The sequence below is a fragment of the Acartia tonsa genome, chromosome 2 (genome assembly GCF_053477335.1).
Source record: "Acartia tonsa isolate MP-2025a chromosome 2, ASM5347733v1, whole genome shotgun sequence".
Taxonomy (NCBI): domain Eukaryota; kingdom Metazoa; phylum Arthropoda; class Copepoda; order Calanoida; family Acartiidae; genus Acartia; species Acartia tonsa.
Window position 1 is genome coordinate 52,355,699 of NC_137261.1, and position 22,439 is coordinate 52,378,137.

Genomic DNA, 22,439 nt, shown 5'->3' on the forward strand with positions numbered 1-22,439 from the left:
GTGCTTCGCTTTTATGGATGTTGTCATCCTTGTTTATATACAATTAAATGACTTTTTTTTCAATTTAAACATGGAAAAAAATAATGTTAAAGTTATGGTAATACCATTTAAAATTCTCACCAAATTTCAAATGTTCTCAAATGATTGACAGTTTTAATCAATAGATTTAATGTAAGATTGCCTAGCTAAGACACACACACACACATACACACACAAGCTTGACATATTAACATGAACATTACAAGTGGATTTATTATACAAAATATAAATAAATATGTATTAACTAATTTAACTTACGTATAGAATTCCAATTATATATGTAACTGAAAATTTTTATGTAAAGGTTTTCCTTACTTATCATGATAGATCTAATTCTAGAATGTATTTTTTGTCTTTAATGATTTTTTTTCTCATTTGAACATTGTTTTTTTTTGCTGTGACGCTTAAAGTAAAAAATACCTTTTTTGTTGGTGCTACAAAAATATTATAATTAATGAAAACTGATCTTCGTTTGAGGATAAGACAATGGACGATAATTTGCTGTACACTCCCAATTATGGCAAACAATATAACTCCTTATTTAGGTCAAAATGATTAGTTGAAAACATAGGAAGGGGTTAATTTTAGTTTTGTTTGATATTTTGTGTCACCTTAATGAAAAGAATAGTTTCTGGACAGTGTTTAGAAGCTGCAGAATTCAGGGAATTTAGGGATAAGAAAAGGAGAAAAAATATTTAATTCCATCTACAAAATGTACAATAATACTCACATTTAGTTATGAAAATTTATGAAATATTTAATTTTGTGGATTATGCCTAATCCTTAATCCCTGCGGGATTCCTCACATGCCTGAAACAGTTTATTTTTGCAAACTTAATTGCACAAATTACAAAACTGATCTTTTAACAATTACTATTTGTAATTACTTTGTTCTCAGCTTTTTGGTAATTCTCTGTAATTGATAATAGTTATATATTGCATCGTCTTATAGGCAGCTTTCCGCAGACATTAAAATTAAAGATTATAAGATTTTAACCAGTTTTGTTAAACCCGAGGGACCGAAGACCCATGCTAACAAAACTGGTATTAGATAGATATGTATTTCAACATAAGCATACAAAATAATAATACTAAAATTATTACACATATTCACATATTTTTATGCATAGTTTGGTACTTTCATGACCTGGGTTGGCCATTGCATTGTATTGATTTTAAGATTTTTATTTTTATTCGTAGAAAATTGTCTTTAACACGATGCTATACATGATTTTTCAGTTTGGCTGCGAACCGGTTCTAATCCAGTGGATATTTATAAGTTTCGAAGCCATACTGGAAATAAATTCCTTATTATTTTAATTCTTTTTGAAAAATACTTAAAATATGGTTATATATTTGAATTCTTGAAAATGTGAAACTTCATATCAAAAGAAAATAACTAGCTAACGATTACATTGTATTTACGTATAAAAGTTCTAAAGTAATTCAACTATTTATAATGTTTTTGTTACTGTACTTAAAGTTTTCAAAAAATGTTCCAATTTTTAAGAAACAAGAAAGAAAATCTACTAAACTTTGTACCATTTACATTCCTTAATATTCAAGGACTGAAAAAGAAAGAAAAGTGGTTAATCCTTCAACGTTAATTGAATTGTTTTTAGAAAACCTCAATTATAAGACGCGTTCATCAATTTTACTATCGGTACATTGGTTATAAGTGGTATGTAATAATAAATGATGGTTTGTCTATCCGCCCTTCCCCCCTCGAGTCCCTCTACAACTTCAAATTGGACCCCTTTTACCCCCCTTGTGGTCGATTGCAAAACTTATGTATGTGTGTGTCTGCATATATGTATGTACTCAGCCATAAAGGGTTAAAAAAAAGTCTAAAAATTATATTCAAAATTTTTTTTCTTAATTGTAAGCTTATTATTGCTGAAGTAAAATTAATGTATTTTCCCTATATCAATTATCCTTCTATCCCTGCGAATATTTGTCCATGTGTAAGTATACAGGGAGGAAGGGGACAAGTCTTGCTAATTAAATAACTATACAAGCCATCATTATAAGCATACAATAGCAGAAATTTAAAAAGTATAAGATGATTATTTTTTATTCCAATATCAAATCCCTTTATCCTTGATGCGTATGTGTACATGGTTTAAGAAAATACTCTATGTATGACCTTAAAAACTCAAGTGAATCTATTTCCTATGAAAACTGAATGGTTGCTTGTTTGTACACACACACACACACACGTGTCTGTGTGTGTGTGTGTGTGTTTGTCAATTGAAGTAATACAAGGACGTTGATTTTTTTCTGGAAAAAAAACAACTCGAAATTGCAACTTAAAATATCATTCTTTTTTTTTCTGTTACCTTTAAGATAAAAAAAAACATATCTGATGTATCGCATGTGTTATTACTATTTTATTAATTTACTTATGAGAAATATAACATGCCATAATATCATTAAAGTAATATTGTTTTAATATTAACCATATGATTAATCAATGTCTTACAAAATATGTTTGTTTTATATTTTTGTATTGTAATGTTAGGTTAATGTATCTAAATCAAGCTTTATTTATCTAACATGACGTAAGTTAAAAAAAGGCGCAAATTAAAGCTAAACAAATTGCTTAATTGTTGACCAAAACTTGTTTTTATTTATTTTATTTCAAATCATTTTGGTATTTTTAATGAAATGTTTTCTAACCCCCATTGTATTAATGTTTTTATTTACATGTAAAATAATTTTTTAGTTTTCTAAATTTTTGCACTAATTTAACCATTGTACATGGAAAACTGTTATCTTTTAAATTAAAGTTAAGGATTAGGCTATTTGTAGTCAGCAACACTGCACAAGCTTAGCAGGAGCGTAGCTACTCTATATTTATTTTGTAGTCAGTAAGACTGTCAGTAGAGCTCCTCTATAACTTACAAAGCGAGAGGGGAAATTGGACAGGTCGTCATAGTTTTATGAACACTTGTTCTTATACGTTGGCCTGAAATCATTAGACTAAATCTTGATTCGGTTGTCCAAACTGAGATTGAGTCCTCTTTTTTTTTTATCATACAATATTTATTGGTGTATTACTAGCTCAAGTATTTGTCCCCGTGAGTGTTGAATACTATCTAGGGATTTAGACACAGTGTACACATTCAATTACATACACCTTAAGTAACAAGGATCACAATATATAAATCCATGTGTAGAGCGATAAAATCTGTATATGTCCAATTCTCTGTGGTCAAAAGATTTAAGAAAAATCTAATTACCCCTTCTGATTAAAATCATTGGTTGAAAAGTTTAAACACAGCTTGTTTGTACAACCCAATTAAGTTTAAACTTTGAAGCCAAAACTATGGACACAAGTATAATTTATAATTCAATTTTCCCTCCATCCCTTTAGTTAAAAAAAAACTTACACGAAGAAAAAAATATATTTTAGAGTAGCTGCAAATGAAAAAATACACACACACAAAAACATTTTTCTTGCATATGTTAATAATTTGACTTGATTGACCTTGGACACCAAACCAAAAGTAATAAAATATAATTGTAAAGTTTTCTCTGCGGCTACTCAGAACTTGGAGTTAAAAAAATGACGATGAATTCAATAGAATTTCCTTTCATGTCATTTTCAAAGCATTTGCGTCAAAGGCCTGGTCGTGCGGTGCATTTGGGAGATAAAAATTTTTAATACTGTTTATTTAACACTAAATTAATTTTTAAAGCTTATTTTGTTTGATTTATATTTGTTAAATTATCTTATTTTTACCAATTAATAATGTACCTAAAAATCTTAAAAGAAGAAAAATATTTTTGTTTTTAAACAATAAATTATTTTGTTCAAAATGTGCTGTGTTTACTTAACTTGTATTATTGTTATCAATTTTATTAAAATGCGTAGGAATAGGTGATTATTCTTTTCCATGAAAACTTAATTTAATTAAGATTTTTTAGTACTTTGGACTATGATGATATAGGTAGATAGGATTTCTAAAAAAAAGCGCAAAAATGTTAATTTTAATATTTATTTTCAGGTATTGATCTTGCCACATGGAAGCCAAGGGGGCAAGAAAAGTTTTAGTTTTTCCATACAGGCTCAGCAAGATGCCTCATCATACCAGTGTCTCAAAACCACACCACAAGGGTAAGTTTAGTGCGTAGGCCTACTGCTGTTTTGTCAGGCGCTTTACATCTATTCTTTTGGTACCAGATCTTTTGTATCATAGTTAAAACTTCAGACAAAAAAAAATATTTAGCAACCCCTTTTCCACAAGTTATGATATAAGAATAAAAAAGATGGTTATTATTTGTCATGATTCCACTGATCTGCGCAAATTTACCATCAGGGATTTCTAAGGATAAGTCAATGCAAGAAAAATTGAATATTTATCCCCAATTACACGATTAACAAAATCACTAATAGATTGGAACCAACCATTCAAAATTCAATTAAAGTATCCAAGATTTTAATCCAACCTAATAAACTTTGGATACCAGTGTATTTTAGAGTCCAATGTCCCTTCCCTCCCTGTTTAAGCCTTTAAACCTTTAGCTGGTAATAGTATTATTTACAAGGAGTGCCTATCAACGTTTTGCCTACTCAATGTGATGAAGAGCCAAATTTTAAAAAATCTATCAAAAAAAAATTTTTAATTTTACATTTTTGACCAAATAAATAGTTAGGTAATACCTACCTAACAAAAAATCTGCAAAAATTTTTTAAAAATCAACTAAAATTTTTTAAAAATCAACTAAAATCAAAATAAAATCAACTAAAATCAAAATAAAATTAAACAGGGCTCTACAACCCTGGACTATTACTTTCATTGATCTAGTTTATTCATCCAGTCTTAGGATGATTTCATTCTTAAACAAGGAGATTTGCCTTTTCAAAGAATTATATAATAAAACTCTGGGATTTTTAAGGATAGGACAATTTATGATTGATTTGAGTACTCCCTTATTATGTAATTTTTGGTGGAAAACTTAATATACTCGCATTTAAATTTGGAATTTTTGAAATATTGATTTTACATTTCGAATTATATACAGCATTGTATTTCTATGGTTTCATAAGTGCAAGCAAAATATATTTAATTTTAATAGTTGCATTTAATATTTCTTTTCTCTAATGGCTTATGTAAGGCTTTGATCTAATAATAGAATTTTTTATGAATATTTATCAGTTAGGCTAAGACTTATTAAGTAAAAAAGCGGTTAGACTGCTTTGGTAAACTGCGGATTAACACAGCTGCGGCCCTTAAATTTATCATATTGAAATCAAATGTAAAATATTGTATTGAAAATAATATTTGATATCAAGTGTTCTTCTTTTATTCACAATTAATGTATTTATATTGTGACGTGAGGATATTTTATTTGAACATATGCTTTTATTGAAAATAAATAAGGATTTATATCCTATTTAAAACTTATGTTTTTCAGTATAAATAAACTTTATATGGTTGAATTTCATCCCTATACATACTAAGTAATAATTGAGTCAAAACAACATTGATACATGCTTGAATGATTCCAAGTCTGCTCTGCTATTAGCATATGGAATAAAATGCATTAAATTAAATGACATTGCCAGCTAGCTAGCTAGATAGATAGACAGATAGCTAGATGTCCTGTACTAGCACTTTACAACTCAATAAGTTGCAAAATATGCTATGAAGCACTTGAATCATTATCCTATGTCAAAACACACATCTATAATCTTTACATAAAAGAACAGGGTGTCTCTCTTATGACATTTAAATAAGTTTTGAATATTGTTGTTTACAAACGTGATTTTCTCAGTAAATTTTGTCCAAACATTGTAAATCCCAAGTCTTATCTTTTAAACCCTTAACTTCACTTTCATCCTTTCTTAATAACATCAACATTTATTAATATCTTTGGAAAAATTTTCAAAATAAACTTGATATTTATTATTGAATTTAACATTTGAAAAGAACACCTACATAGTTGCATCTATTGGTTCTTTAAAAATTGATGTAAAATGGTTAGGTAAGTGTAAACCTTTCAAGAAAATTCAGTGATCTTAAGGGATAAGACAATTGATGATAAATTGATGCAGATAACCAATTATGATGAATAAAATTGCCCCTTCTATTATGGGTTTTTGTTGGAAAAGTTTTAATACTGTAAGTTTTTGTTTTTTTGCAACAAATTAAGATTTAATACCTAAGTACCCAAAGTTTTAAAGCCAAGGAATTAGAGAAGAATGGTACCAGAATGATTACAGTCCCAATGTCCTTTACCTCCCTGAAAAAATTCAATCATCTTAATGAAATATTTTCATTTTATTAAGACTTCTAGAAATAAGTAAAAACTCCTCTAATACTTTAAGCTTATAATCTATTAAATTTCTTTAAAGGGGCCCTTTTTAGTAGGTATTAATATTGTTTATTTGAATAATCGTAAAAAGTGTACTTAATAATACAGTTGTCTGTTTATGTAACTTGAACTTACATAAATGTTAGTTTGGGCAAGTAGCTATAGGTAGGTATTTGAATTTTAACATGGGCATATTTTGAAATTATTTTATTTTTGTGCCGTTTTACCTTTATTATTATTATTATGTAACTAGATTGGGATTCTTTTTTGGAGGGGAGGGGGCGGGGGGCAGGTGGACAATTGATCTTCCCACCCGCCAAATAGCCTAAAACATGACCATAAAGAAAAAGATAACATGCAGCGGATAACTATTATCTATGTTTATTGTTTTATTTAAGAAATTCTAGGCGAGACATCAGACATTTAGCACTTGAAAATCCAGACCAAAACTTGATCCTAAAATAAAATATTTACAAAATTACATTTTAACAAATGTTTTAAGTTTCAGAAATTTATTTGTTTTAATTAAAAATAAATATAAGTATCCTTAGTGGGGAGGTAGCATCTTTGTTCTAAAGAATTTATGAAACCTGATATTGTACCATATTAACAATTTATTAAAATTTCTTCGCCTCCACTTATGTAAAGAAAAAGGTGTCAAATTTTTATATATTTAAAATGTACATTTTGATGAGAAAAGTTTTTTTTGTAAGTTTAATTAACAAACTAAGTTTTATTAAAAAATAAAAAAGTTTGATTTGTGAAAATTACATGAAATTTTAAAATGTTAATATAGCAACCCCTAGATAACCTTACCCGGCCCCTCTGTTGTTAACTAACTTAGTTTAAGTTGTCAAGAAACCTCAGGATTTCAGGGATTGAACAGTGGACGATAAATTGATATTCCTGTATAGTGTGTAAAGGAAGTAGGGGGGTTGCAGTTTGGTACATTTTTGCCTTTGTCCCGACCCTCATTATCCCAGGAATCCTTGTCTCTGACCCTCATTGTCCCAGGAATCCTTGTCTCTGACCCTCATGGTCCCAGGAATCCTTGTCTCTGACCCTCATTATCCCAGGAATCCTTGTCTCTGACCCTCATTGTCCCAGGAATCCTTGTCTCTGACCCTCATTATCCCAGGAATCCTTGTCTCTGAACCTCATTGTCCCAGGAATCCTTGTCTCTGACCCTCATTGTCCCAGGAATCCTTGTCTCTGACCCTCATTGTCCCAGGAATCCTTGTCTCTGACCCTCATTGTCCCAGGAATCCCTGAGAGTTCGAAACAAAATACAAAATCTTGTTTCAGCATTTTTTTTATGTCTCAAATATTCCGGCTTAAACTACAATCTTCATTCTACATAATTATCAGGGACTTTAAGGGATAAGCTAATGGATAACAAATTATGTACATCCCCAATAATAACAAAATTAAATTACCCCTTCTGTTGAATTAAAAGCATTGAAACGTTTTAACACCATAGAACCAATTAATCAAAACTGAATAAAAGTACCCAAAGTTTTTAGCTAATAAGATGATGATAAAACTTTGGGTGACAGTATAATTTACAAGCCCCCCTCCTCCTTGGCATAAATATATACATAAATTTATAATATAGGCATAAACTATTCATTTTACGCATTATTTACATTTTTTCACATAAATTTTAAAATTGCAATGTATAGGCTTTTTAATAAACAAAAAAATAGTTGTTATCAACTTGGCTGTCTAATTAAGTTTCATATTTTAAAGTTTTTTTTTAGAAGGTCTCGGCCGCCAGCTTAGCTGTTAATTTAGCAGCTTGTTATTGATGGCTGCGGCTATAAATAGTTAAAATTTATTAGGGTTGCTGTGACCTATTCTAATTTTTTTTTTTGAAAAAAAAAACATTGTTTAAAGTATTTGAATACACTTGTTCTAAACATTTATATAATTACTCAGTATTAAAAACATTCATTTTTAATTAAGTTAAATTTAAAATTTAATTAGGATATTTTCATCTTTTAAATAAGATTAATAAGGAAAGTAAGGTTCCTTTTTTTCTGTGGAAAATTAGAAATACTCGTCAATTTAGTGATTTCTTGATAATTTAACGTCAAAAACAAATTATATATATTTTATCACATTTATATTATCAGTTTATTGCTATAAAGACATGTGTGTTTATACTGGATGTACAAAGATTACAATTGTTGCTTTAATTTGTACTAGCGGTTGCGCTCCTAGCATTTATGTGCTTTGCATGGTATAAAACACATCACCAAATATTAGTAATAAAATAGCCTAAAATCACCCAAAGAACTTTGTGAAGCATCTTTCAAAAGGTTGAATCAATTGGTTCAGTGGTTTGGGCATTCAAACATAGGATTAAGCTATGTAATTATTACTATAATTTGTTGAGAATTATAAAAATTTGCTATGAAATAAGACGACACAAAACAAAACAAACAAAATAACAAAAATGTTAACTGCAAATTGTAATCCTTTGTTTCCATTTTCTTCCTGACCGCAAGTTTTTTTTTCATTTTCATTGTTTTTTCATTCATCAATATCTCATTGTCTTCGAGGGATGGTCTTGTAGCGTGTAATAGTTATTCATCGCATCGTATTATAAACAGATTTCCGCGAATATCAAAATGAAAATTTTTATTATAACCAGATTTGTTAACCCCGAGGAGCCGAAGGCCAGGGTAACAAAACTGACCTATTAATCTTATGATTTTTATTTTAATATTCGTGGAAAATTGTCTGAGGTACGATGTTACACATGATTTGCAGTATGGATTAGAACCGGTTATTAATCGGTTTCGAAGCCATACTTGAATATATGTTGTGTGGGGGTTTCAAATTGTAGGATAACGCCATAGTGCGAATCCTTTTATTTTTTAAACAAAATAAGTTTAGCCCCTAGCAAGCTTGAAACTAAAGATGTAAGGGCTATTATTGCAATTGCCAAGAGCCAGAACTAAAAGTACGTCTGCATTGCAATTTTGGTGAAGTAACCTTTAAGAATTTGATGGCTTCTAACCAGCATCAATCTTGATATTTCCATATTTTACAAAATTATTACATTTAAGAAAAAAACACTTTTTTTAATAGGAATCAAAGATTCAAAACCATAATTAATATTTAACTAGATATTTCTTGATTTTTTATTTATTTGATATGTTTATAAATAAATAAAAATCCTTATATAAAAGTAACAGGATGTCCGTCTGTATGTACCGAAGTACTAGAAAGCTTCTGTTAGGTCCCAGGTCTTTCAATTCCTGAAAAACTGTTTTCTGGAAGAGTACCTTTACCATCCTAATCCGCCGCTATTTATAATTATCTTAAAAATTGACATTTGCCTTAACTGGAGCACTAGAGTGGAGTGTGTAACAGTTAAGCTTTGTCATAATTTTAAAAACATTGACACTTGATCAAACATGTAAATGTTAGTTCAACTCTTAATCATGGATGTAGGGATGGCGCAAGTGGGATATTTTGATATTTATTTCATGTCAAATTTTATTACTCTCTTTGCTTCGCCCCTAGCCTATAGGGGGGTGGCGATGAAGTTCAGAAAATGGTCTAAAACCACCCAAATACCAGCAATTCCCAAGATCTTAAGCCTTAAACAAAAAACCTTTACTTCTTTATAAAGCAGTAGTTTAACTAAGGAATATTGAAAAATTAAATGTACATATCTTTATATTCCTGACATTTAAAAACGTACTACACCACATACTAACATACAAAATGATATTTTAGACATAAAAAAAATACTTCCTCATAGCAAAGCAAAGCAATGATAAACTTAATTACAAAGCTGTAAAATTGGAACTGTTTATTGGCTTAAATTTAGATTAATTTAATAAAATTGCTTAAATGTTATTAAATTTTCAAGAAAAAAATACAAATTAAGCTTTGGATTTACCGTTTTAATACTTGAGTTACAAGAAATTTTATATTTTTTTTATTAGATTCTTTGATATTACAAATATTACTTCACCACTCCCATATATTTCTATCTTTGTGATCTTGAAATACCAGGAAAAAAAGTGTTTAATTTTATTGAATAATCTGGTATAAAATTACAAAGCTTGGTATTGGCTCATCATTATTAACAAAATCTTTGCTTTTCTGCATTTTTCTTGTAATTAGACATTTTTATACTTTCATGCTTTATTAACTTCTTCAAAACAAGGATGGAATCATAAATGAATAAAACTTAATTTTCACATTTTATGTATAATTTTTGCTTTAAATAATTGCAAATTTTGCTGCAATGAATTTTACTTTTTAAATGAAACAGGTTTAATTTTATAAATTCTACCGTTGAATTAAAATAAATCTAGTTCTGATTACATTTGAAATGATAATTGAAGAGCTTTGTCTCTTGAAAAAAAAACTGCTTAGCACTGGCTTTAGTTTTGTTTCACCAGGGATAAAGGAATTTGTAATGATAATAATCATTTTCTTTTTCTTTGTCAAAGTATTTCCCTCCCCTTAGATTCAAAAAATATTTTTTTATTATACATCAACAAACTTCGACTAACATTTATTAGTATATTTTTGACATGGCTATACCCCTTTATCCCTAAATTTTATGTTGGCGGTAGCAGAGAAGATAGCAACACCTGCCATTCAGACAACCTGCCCATTGACATCATTCAAATGTCAAGCCTTGTATATTTATTCAACATTACTCAGCTAAAGTGAGATTCATGTCTTAATAACATTTGATTCCACACAAAAAAAAGCTAAAAATATTGTAGAAAACCAGTTGTTAAATTGTCTGATCACTCGCTTTTCTGTTAATTCAGGGAGTGAGGGCACATTGAAATGTAAATTACACTGGGGCCCAAAGATTTGAACATGCTTACCTATTAGCTTTCTAAAAATCATTTAGTAGTTTTATCGAATTGTGATTGATTATATTAAACTATTGGTTCGAACTTTTCACCCAATAATTTTGATCTACAAAAGGATTATTTTGTTTATAACCATTGGGAATGTACATAAACTTCCATTGTCTTATCCCTTAAGATCCCTGTATTAACCACTAAGGCAGCCATGATAATAATTCTAATCATCGCAACCAAACCATAAAAATTTACTGAACAAATTTTTAATTAGAATGAAATGTATATTCTATTTATTGGATATTGTTTTATATCAAATTAATTCTTTGTCTGAAGTTTTAACAAAACAAAAAAAATATTTCTATTGTTTCTAAATGTTATGTTTGATTTGATCTGATTTAAATTGATTTGATGATGAGGCTTTATTGCAATTATTAGATACACACAGCTTTCTTTCTTTCTTAAGACTCTCAGGGCAAACTATTAAATAATTTAAGCTATTGTTATTTAAATGCCTTTTAGGAATTGAATTAAAAACAGAAATTGTAAATAAAATGCATTGACTTTTGAAAAGTACAATTTGACTTTGCAGAAATATCTATTATTGTCTATTTTCAACCAACCATTTTATCAGTAACCTAAAATGGACAATTTTGTTAACCATTTTGTTATTTTTAGGTTGGAAACCCTTGGGCAGATGCGGGAGACCATCCGAGTTCAGGCCAACGAAGATGTCTACGAGAGAACCATTCAGAAACAACAGGAGGTCAAGAGGGAGAATGAAAAGAAAACGTAAGCAAATTTTGTACAGTATTTTTTTTCTCGGGTTTCTATGAAGGTTTATCTATACTTAAATGTACAAATCAAAGAGATTCTTGAAACTAAACATCAATTAACCCTTTAGAAGTAGTTTTTAAGTTGTAATTTGCCCTTATACTTTTAAGTCTTGCGTACATTATCGGTATAATGGGTGTCTGTTGTCGATTTTTATACTTGGAATATGAAGAAATTTATTCCTAAACTTGGATTTGATATCTATTAAGTAGTAAGGATTGTCCTTTTTAGGGAAGCTTTTAAATTTTTTGCAAATTAAATCCTTTTTTCAGAACCAAGTTGCTTGAAAACAAAGACAAGAAAAAGCTTAACCTGCCCCGCTGCAACCAAGTGGTGAAAACTAACACTGTGAAAAGTATACCCCCGCCAACATCAAGACACTATCCAAGTGCTACAAGTGCTTTTTCAAGTACAGAATCCTCATACAGCGGCCCGGGCAGAGGGGGGCCCCCAGGGGGCTTTGGTGGTGGTGGTGGTGGTGGGGGCAGCCGGCCCCCTCCGCACCACCACTCATCCTCTACCATCACCCCCTCCTCCCACCATCAGGAAAAGCATTCAGTGAATAAAAAGTATGAGATTAATGCCAAGTGCCACTCTAGTAATAAACCAACGCCTAATCCAGAAATATTAAAAAGACCACTCAGGTGAGACAACTTTAACTTATTTAATTCAGGAAGGGTGGGGCTAATGAACTGTAAAATACACTTGTACGCACCCAAAGTTTTATAAACATATTATCTTAGTTGTTGGATCAAAACTTTTATTTAATTTTAATTTGTTGGCTCCAGTAGTGTCCAAACTTTTCATCAATAATTTAAATCCACAAAAGGGGTAATTTTGTTTACCACCATTTGTCAAAGTCAAATTGTTGGCTAAGATAGATATTGTTAACAGACAGACACAAAGACTTCTAGGCACTTTGCTGGAATAAATTTTGTACCTGCTGTTTATACAGTGTGTTCTTCAAATCTGCGTCCTGTTCTTTCCAGCCTCTGGTCTTCCAGTATCCCGGGTTACCACTGTGGTTGTCCGGGCATTTGTTTCTGCAAGTATCAAGGTCGTGGAAGTAGGGGGCAGGTTGATGTTGGTTTGCTAAAATAATTAAATATTAATATGTTTAATAAATTAGTTGAAACCTAAAACTTTATCCTAGCTACCAGCCTTAGTTTTCCCATCCTGTATTTTATATACTTTAAGGGTTAAGGTACAGTAAAAGAGAAATGGCAGCTCTACCTGTATATTGGATAGTGCCAGCCTAGATTTCTCTTAAGAGCCGGCAGACATTATAGATAGACGGTCTGAAAAAAGTTTTGTTTTTGAATGATTGGAAAAAAGAAAGAACAGACCGATTATTTATAATATCTGCCGCAGTAGACTGAAAGCAACCTTCTGTTCTGGCTCGACCTAAAAATGGACAGCCGTTAGATTGGACTGCACACTCCGGGGAGGAAAGAAAAGAACATAGGGTTGCAAACAGACCACTGCATATTTTACAATATTTTGTTAGTGGGAAAGGGCGACACAAACCGGTCTTGAAGCCAATACCTTACAATATTAAGGTATTTTTTACAGTATTGGACCTACTTTCAATTTGATTAGGTAGCTATTTCATTTCATTGTTTAACTTTGTGTGTTTTTTATTTTAATTTATACCCGTGTATCTGAAAAAATAGAAAATTGGTAGATAAAAATTACAATTTCAGCAGTTGAAACTGCAGCTGCAGGTTGTCCATACTAAGGGCCGCTAGTTGCTGCTGGAATTGCAGACTTTCTTGCTCCATTCTGGCGTTAGAGTTGTTGGCAACTGACAGTTGGTCTTCGTAGTGAGACGTGTCCATTTCAGCCTGGTATTCGGCCAGGCGGGCTCTAGCCTCAGCCCGGTCCCGCTGCTGAATGGCATTCTGCGCCCGTTCTTTGTAGGCTTGAGCCACTTCCTTGGCTACAGCCAGATCGGCCAGATCCAGGTTTGACTGGTCTAGCAGGAGCAGGAACATATCCCCCTGGTAGCTCAAATAGCGGATTTCTTCCCGGGCCTTCTTTAACAGCTTTTTTAGCTTTTTTATCCTGTTGTCAGATACTCTGCGCCACGGGACAAGCTTCTTGGACTGGTTCCAAGCTGGGTCTGAAGCTGCTCTGTAGGCCTCGGCGGCTGGGCCCATTTTAGTGGCCAAGTCAAAAACTTCGACCCGCAACTTTTTTAGGGATGCTCTGGCCTCTGGCTCTGTCATGTTTGCCATGGCTTCCTCCCAATCATCTGCTTGGTTTTCAAGAGTATAGAATGGGCGGGCTAGTTTAGACAGGTAGCGGCTGTTTACCTTGTCCTCTGGAAATTTGGCGAAAAAATCCTCGACGCCAAGCCGGATGGTCTCAAGCATTCCACGGATATCGGATAATTGAGCAGTACAAAAATTACCGTGGTTATATGGAAGGTTGAGGGCTGCCATGACATGTAGCGGGATGCTCATTTTAGCTTAGCTTTTTTTTTGTGGTCTGAAAAAATCAGAATTAATGCAGTGGAATAAAACTTTTAAAAACGGGATATGGAATATTAATAAGATAAAAACACATAAAAAAAAACTTATATTTTTTCATAAAATCAGGATAAAATGATACAATATTTTATTTTTCTTACTTTGAATTTAGTATCTTGGCCGCTTGGAAGACATCCTGCCATAGAATTCCTCATGATGTGGGTATTCTTGGTGGTCACGGCGGTATTCTTGGTACTGGTGGCGGTCCCGTGGGTCATATTGATCAGGATATTGGCGGCGGTCACGTGGGTCATATTGTTCAAGATACTGGCGACGGTCTGGGGGGTCATATTGGTCCTCCCGATATTGGTCATGGGTCGTTGGGTAATCCCTACGACCATAAGGCTGGTGGTCAGACTGATATGAAAACTCGGAGATCTGCTGAGAGTTTTCACGGTGGTTTTCCTGTTGATAGTAATCGGTCCGATACTGAGTTTCTTCTTGATAGTGGACCTCTCTTGGGGTTGGTGAGGGTTGCCTAAACTCTGGTGAAGGTGCTATCCAGCGCTGTGATAGTGTTGGACGCTCTGGAGACAGTGATTTTTGGCGCCGTGGTGGTCTTTCTGTGGATGGTGATCTTTGGCGCTGTGATGGTTTCGGTGCCGGATTACGGATTTTTGAAGATTTTTTCTGTAGACCATAAGTAGCCAAAGTTGGGTTGGACTTATGTTTACAGTCTTTACACGTCTTTTTTCTGCAAAATAAACGATTTGTGTGATATTTGGGGATGGTCTTGATGAAGGCATCCATATTCTCCACGGTTTTCATTCGATGCAGGTACTTTTTTTGGGCAGCTGTATACTCCAATCTTGCCAGATGTACCTCAAGGGTTTTTCGTTTGGCTATAAGGTGATTGATGTACATAGTGTCTGTAAACAATCTTTGGTACCTTCGGGCTTTTGCATGATCTGGTCCGACTAGCTGCCGGATAAGATCAACATCGATGGCTTGAGTATACAGTTTTTCTGTATTGTTTCTCGACGTGTATCCCACAAGATTGTCGATTTCTTCCAGTAAGTCATCAGGTAATGGAGGGGGAGTCCTATCCTCGTCTGGGACTTTCATTTTTGAAAGTAGTTGGAACTTTGCTCTCTTGACGACTTGTTCCCGGATGTATCGTGTTGTTTCACAAAAGGTGCCTTTGTTGGTCCACTCTGGTGTAGGTATATCATCTTCCTCGCCAGGTGTGAAATTGCCTCCTGTTTCGTCAGTGGCTTCGATTTGGTCCGAGAGATCGTATATTTTATGCTGGAGTTCATCAATCGTTTTTCTGACCGCATTGATTTTTTGGGCCGTTTGGGCTTCCTCCAGCAGAAGTGTTACCATACCATCACTGGTAATCTCATCATAGAGTTGCTTATCAATGGAATGTTCCTCATTTATTGCCAGCTTTGCGTAAGCTGAAGTCTGGACCACCTTTGACCTTTTCTTTTTGGCTTTATATGACTCTAGGGTAGCTTCTTTGATGGTTCTGTTGTTGGAATCCATCGTGACTAAAACAAAAAAATGTTTGTTAGACGCGGTAGTGTCGATAAAGGGATACAATAGTTTTTTTTTACATAATATATAGGGATAAATTAAATTATAATAATACTAAATGTCGCTTCCATGGATGTTGTAACACTCCGGTTCTGCTCAACTGGGAGATAATTACAATCCCACCGTTTGGTTATGAAATGATTAAGCTACAACGCCGTAAACAGCGCTGTAGTTAGGTTTGTTATGAGGTTGAAATGATTAAAAGTACATTACTACATAGTGTGGTAGTTGTGTTTTGAAGAGTTAAAATTACTTTAATGATAAAATGCTGTTAAAACATCAGTGACGATGAAAAAGCAAGAAGTCTTGTTTGTGCCAAGTAAAGTAAAAAAATCACCGTTAGGTACAAACATGATTGGTTTTGTCAAGGTTATTTGAATGTAAAATTAAGGCAGGAGCAAGCAGTTTTCAGGTAGCTTCAGCCGTGTTTTTGAAGAAGAAAAGCAATAAGTTCTGGGGACCAGTACTCATTTGCGATTTAGTGGCAGTTTCAGCCGTGTTTTTGAAGAGAAAAGCAATAAGTTCTGGGGACCAGTACTCATTTGCTATTTAGTGGCAATTACAGCCGTGTTTTTTGAAGAGAAAAGCAGTAAGTTCTGGGGACCAGTACTCATTTGCTATTTAGTGGCAATTACAGCCGTGTTTTTTGAAGAGAAAAGCAGTAAGTTCTGGGGACCAGTACTCATTTGCTATTTAGTGGCAATTTCAGCCATGTTGTTTTATGAGGTATTATATGTGGTTTTGTTCGGTGAGGTATGACTTGTCACACTGGGAAGACGCGGACCTGATTTGGTCAACTAACGATAACTCGTCCTCGGAGAAGAGAATAGCAATGTGCCTGACACTTCTTCTGGTTTCATGAAACTCTTCTCTCCAGTGTTTCCGCCAACGAATAATTACTTGACGAACAATACCATCATCGGAAGTGATGAGGTGTAACACTTGGCCAAGGCGCCAAAGTTGGTCCCCGATTAACTCATCTGGGGCACGGAGAAAGACAACAATATCCATCTCTTTAGGCTGTGGACCTGTTTTGCCAAACTTTTTTGGCCTTGGGATGTAATCTGGGAGACGTTCATACAGCCAGATTTGCCACCATGATTGGTAGAGGCGCTCCATCTGTTCCAGGAGACGGGAGGGTTGTTCTACCCTCATTGGCCCAGTGGGTGCTCGCCTGTTATTTCTGCCGTGTATCAGACGGTTTGGAGTGATGAGGTCTGCATGACCTATATCCTCAGTCCTGGATACAGTGCAGATTGGCATGTTGTTTATCTCGTTGGCAATGTATGAGAACGCAGTTTCATATGACATAACATCCAATTTAAGACCATTGAATGTTGCATTGAACAAGGTTTTAATTTCCTTGATAGAGCGTTCCACACATCCCTGATAATTGTGTGCAGCGGTAGGACCGATTTCGTATTCGATGCTACAGCTTTTTCCATTCAGTGTTTTGGTAATGTCAGCCATGGAAAATTCTGACTTTGCTACGCCTTTGATAAGTTGTGCACCTGGGTCGATGTACACCTTTTTGGGGTAACAGTACCGATGAACAAACCGTTGGAAAGCCTGTAGGAAGGCGTCTGTGTTATACTTTGTCATAGCATAACAAGCAGTAGCAGAAGAAGCTGGGTCTCTACAGACTAGGCCCCAGACTTTGACTGAGGACCTGTGGTTGTGTTCACAGTGGGCCAGGAAGGGACCCATGAGGTCAAGTTGGCAGTAATAGAACGGAGGAGCAATGGTCAATCTGTTTTGGTGGATTGGTCCCATTTCAGCTTCTAAAAGCTTGGCTTTAAACCTACGACAGTGTGGGCAAGCTGCTCGAATCTCCTTGGAAAGATCTCTGCCATTGAGAATGTAGGCAATGTGCCTAGACTCTAAGAGTGTTGCATTTACATTTCTGTGTAGTGCGAGCTCTTGGTGGGCATATAGCATAATGGAGTATGCTATTATGCTATGACGATCAACAATTGGTCTAACGAAATGAAGCGGAGACAAATCTGGCATGATATTGTCAACATCTTCAATGTTTGTTCCCTCGACAATACGACCATTGTATTTTATAATCCCATCATCGGAGACGACATTGTTGCCGTGGGCCTTTGAGCTGGAGAACTTGATTATCTCTTTGGTGGCTAGCCTAAAGTAGTAATTCTCAGCTGTCTGGATTTCCTCGTCCGATAGCTGGACAACCCTTGTGGTGAGTTGTGCAGCTTTTGCCTTCGTCTTACTGCGATATGATTTGAAATCAAAGAAGCAGAACTTTCGAATAATGGCAATGACACGGAGAGATTTAGGCCAGGACCGTTTACACGGGTCATAAAGATAACCTGAAAACTTTGTTATCTCAGCTGTCCTTTCCTGAGGTGATTTTGAATCACTGTGAAGGATTCTAACCTCTTGGGCAGCGGCCTGTTTTGCCTCCATTGTTAGTTTGAGGTCTGTGAAGGATTTGGCTGGCATGTCCTGGTAGTCGAGATACATCCAGGGTTTGCCATTCTGCCATTCTGAGTTAGAGTCAATGTCCTTAATAGTGGCAAGGAAACGAGTCCCAAGATCTGCGATGTTGTTTTCAGATTCAACATGACGCCATTGATCAGGGGAAGAGAACCTTCGAATTTCGATTACACAGCTGCGCACGCCAAGGGAGAGTGGTCGCGCGTCTTGATGAAGCCAAGACAGGACAACACTGGAATCTGTAAAAAAGGTGACCTTGTCAACCTTATTCTTGAGGTTTTTTGCGACAGTTGTTGCAAGAATGGTGCCTACAACAGCTGCCCTGAGCTCTGCTCGAGGGATTGTGGAGCCGGTCACAATCTTGGATTTAGCAGCTGCTAAACGGACAGTGACCTCTCCTGAGAGAGATGTTGATCTAACATGCACACATACAATTGCCATGTTTTGGCTAGCATCAACAGATACTAACAGATCAACTTTGGGTTGAGAGTTTGCCGGGATCACTGACCGTGGACATGAAACCGATGCAAGTTGTTGCATGGTTTCAATGTTGGCCACCCAGGTGATGAGCAGCTTGGTTGGGAGCCCATCATCCCAACCAGTGGCATATGAAAGGAGGTCGTGATAATCTGCTTTGAATTTAGCAGTCACAGGGGTGCATAACCCAAGGATGTCGAAGTTTGAAGCAACTTGCGACAGAATGGTTCTTTTGGTAAAGTTAGGTAGAAGAGCCTCTTCAAGGCTGCCTTCTACTGGTGGAGGTCTTTTCCCTCGTTTTGTCTTACCAAATGACAACGGTTTTGCATCCAAGCTGATGGTGTCGGCTAGTGGTGCCCAGCGATAGCCGAGGTATCCGACATGTATTCCGTCACTGGACACGGTATCTTCAGGTACAGCTGAAGATCTGACGAAGCTTTTAACACTCATGCCTGCTAGGTCAAGTGTGAATTTAACTCCAGCAATAAGTTTATCCAGATCAGCTGCGGAGTCTGTTGAATCAGAGGTATCATCAACATATGTTTTAGTTTTGAGGACCTGGGCACCTGCAGTGTGTTCAGGGAAGTTGTCCATGACATACTGAGCTACCTGTTCAATTCCCTCTGCTGTTTGGTTGCCAGAGGGTTTAACACCGTAGATGATTGTGCGCATGATACGTGTTCTGACAGTGCCACTGGGGTCAAGACTGTCGACCCATAAGTATTTATGCCAGCGGAAATCAGATGGTTCCAACTTGACTTGGTTGTAAGCCATCCGTATGTCACATGCGAAGGCATGCGGGCCTGCTCTGAAGTTGAGATCCAAAGCTAGGATCTTTTCCAATTTGTTGGTGCCTTTTGCCAAGACATCATTTAAGCTTTTACCTGAGGAAGTCGTCGCAGATGCGTCGAAGACTACACGCACAGGTGTTGAGATTGAGTTCTCTTTAGTGACGAAGCGCCAAGGGAGGTAATATTCTCCTGGAAGGTTGTCTACTAAAGCTCTTTCCTCAGTGGACAGGTCGTCAATGTCACATGAGTAGCCATTAGATGCTAGCTTGTCATGTGATGCCAATACCTGTAGTTTTGCCTCAGGATCTTTTTGGAGTTTTCGCAACTGTGACTCCAGGACTTTGAGGGCCCTATTTCTGTTGGGTTGCAACTCCTTAACCGGATCAGCAATGAAAGGGAGGGTTGCTACGATCCGTTTTTCGTCCGGTTTGAACTTAACCGAGTTTTTGATAAGGAATTGTTCGGCTTCTTCTTTGAGAGAAGTTGCCTCCAGGATATCGCCGTTTTTGCAATCGTTGCAGACGCGGCATCCTATACAACGGTAAGGTGCTTGTGTGCCAATGTCTTCACTTTCGAGGAATTTCCTTTCATGTGTTTTGACATGTTGGATATTTGAGCTGTATGTATGAACATCCAGCGAAGTGTCCTCATCTGTAGTTTCCTCTACAGTGATTGGACGGAGATGTGGGAAGGTATCATCTTTGGGGTCAGTTGCACACCAATTTTTGCCACTGTTGAAAAGTGATTCAGTGGTGTAACGATATGCAGACAGTTCGTGAGTGAAGAATAGCGCAGCACCCACGAAATTTACCGTCTCAGCTGCTTTAGCCCAAGCCTTGTGTGGTCCACCAAGTACACCTGTGTGGCCATTGACACCCTTGAGTGGGCTTCTGTACAATGACAGGCCACAGGGTAATGAGCATATGCGCATTGGGAACAAGTAGTTGTACTTGATCCCGAGAATAATGTCGACTTGGCCTCCTCCAATGACATCGGGTACAGTTGGTAGGAGTTCATGACCCTTGTAATGTGCAACAAGGTCATTGTACGGCTCGTTGAGTTCCCATCTGGGAAACGGAGCCGTTAATGTGTCCATCTTTGCGGCGATTATGGTCGCAGACATAGAACTGTCGTCAACGGGCAGTGTAAACTTGTCACTTCCATAGGGTAAGTGGACAACTTTACCGCCTGCTACGTTCATGAGGGTCGGTCCTGGGCGGTGCTCCGACGCGTTTAGTCTTATAGCCGCTGAGGCTGAGACTGCTGCAGTACCGCACCCGCTGTCGTAAAACACGAATAGCGGGTTCCCCGAGGGGTCAGGAACATTTTGGCACATGAAGATGCCAGGGGCGGGAACATCAGGAAAGGTGTTGGGGCCGGAATCTTCAGGTGAGGAGTCGGAGGTTTGGAGATTCATGGTGATATTATCCATGAACAGTAAATTGCCAGAGGTTATATGCATGTCCTTTGGCAAGGATTTGCGGAAGTCGTCCAGGCGACGCTTGTTCTGCTCGGTATGAACAGAACACGCAAGTATGTGTTTCTGTACACGGTGGAGTGACGCGTACTGGCAACTGTCGGTTTGACAGTAAAAGGTTGTGCGACAGTTATTTTTGTGATGATTCCACCACTCGTCAATGTTTTCAAAATTAACGTTGGCGTCCATCCTGAGGCACCTGTGACATGCTTTTGTCTTGCCATGGAGTTTACGTTTCTCCTTGTGCGGTGTGTTGATGTACACGTTGCATTCAAACAAATATGTATGTTTGTTTTGACAAAGAGCACAATCAGTCAATACGGGCTTTGAAGATGCGCCTGTATATGCTAAGAGCGGGGTTTGCGTCTTAGCCGACTTGTCAACAGTCTTGCCTTTAAAGCGTTGTTTTGGCTCCTCTGATGCATTGAAAGTTGAAGCCGTGTAAGTGTTCGAGGCTGGTTTACTCCGGTTCGAGTTTTTCTGACCAGGGTTGTTACCAGTCTGGTGTGGCTGTCTATTGCCGGAGCTACCACTGCTCGTGTTGGCATTGTTTCCAACAGAGGTTGTGGTGCCAGTATGGAGGGATGCTCCTTCATGCTGATTAAGCTGGTATTGGAGTTGGCGTAGCTCACAATCAAGGAAGAGGAGAAGCTGTTCATAGCAATACTGCCCATCTTCCTCTCCATTTTCATCAGCGCTTTTGAGGAACGTTTTTGACATTTCCTTAAAGTAGTCGCCTTTGAGAAGGTTCAGCACGGAGTTGGCGATATCTGTTTTGCCGTGATACAGAGTTTGCTCCGCATCGTTCTCTTTTGCAAACTCCTGGGTATCAGCAAGTAATGAACGGAGTTTTACCATCCAGGTAATCTGCTGTTCCCAGTTGTATTTTGGGCATGGTCCAAGTTCCATGATTTTAGCCTTGCGTTTGGCTATGATGCTGGTTTTACTGCCATAGTGGAACGACAGTTGCTTCATACAAGCCTTAATGTTTTTTTCGGCTGAGCACAACATCTGTGCGTTGCCTTGCAGGCATTTTTCCTTCAGGATTTCTAACGCTTCGACTTCTGCTATTGAAGGCATTGAGTCGATGTAAATCTGGAACTTCTTTTGGAACATGAATAGGTCA

At 36.0% G+C, this 22,439-nt stretch overlaps 1 protein-coding gene across 1 annotated transcript in view; it reads left to right on the forward strand.

Annotated features, from left to right (window-relative positions):
• Positions 1-22,439, forward strand: part of Su(Tpl) (Suppressor of Triplolethal) — a 95,614-nt gene that overhangs the window by 60,479 nt on the left and 12,696 nt on the right. Inside the window, exons 3-5 of the mRNA XM_080151290.1 lie at positions 4,050-4,159; positions 11,883-11,996; positions 12,311-12,682. Coding sequence (XP_080007416.1) covers positions 4,050-4,159; positions 11,883-11,996; positions 12,311-12,682 — 596 coding nt within the window. The remainder of the gene's footprint in view (positions 1-4,049; positions 4,160-11,882; positions 11,997-12,310; positions 12,683-22,439) is intronic.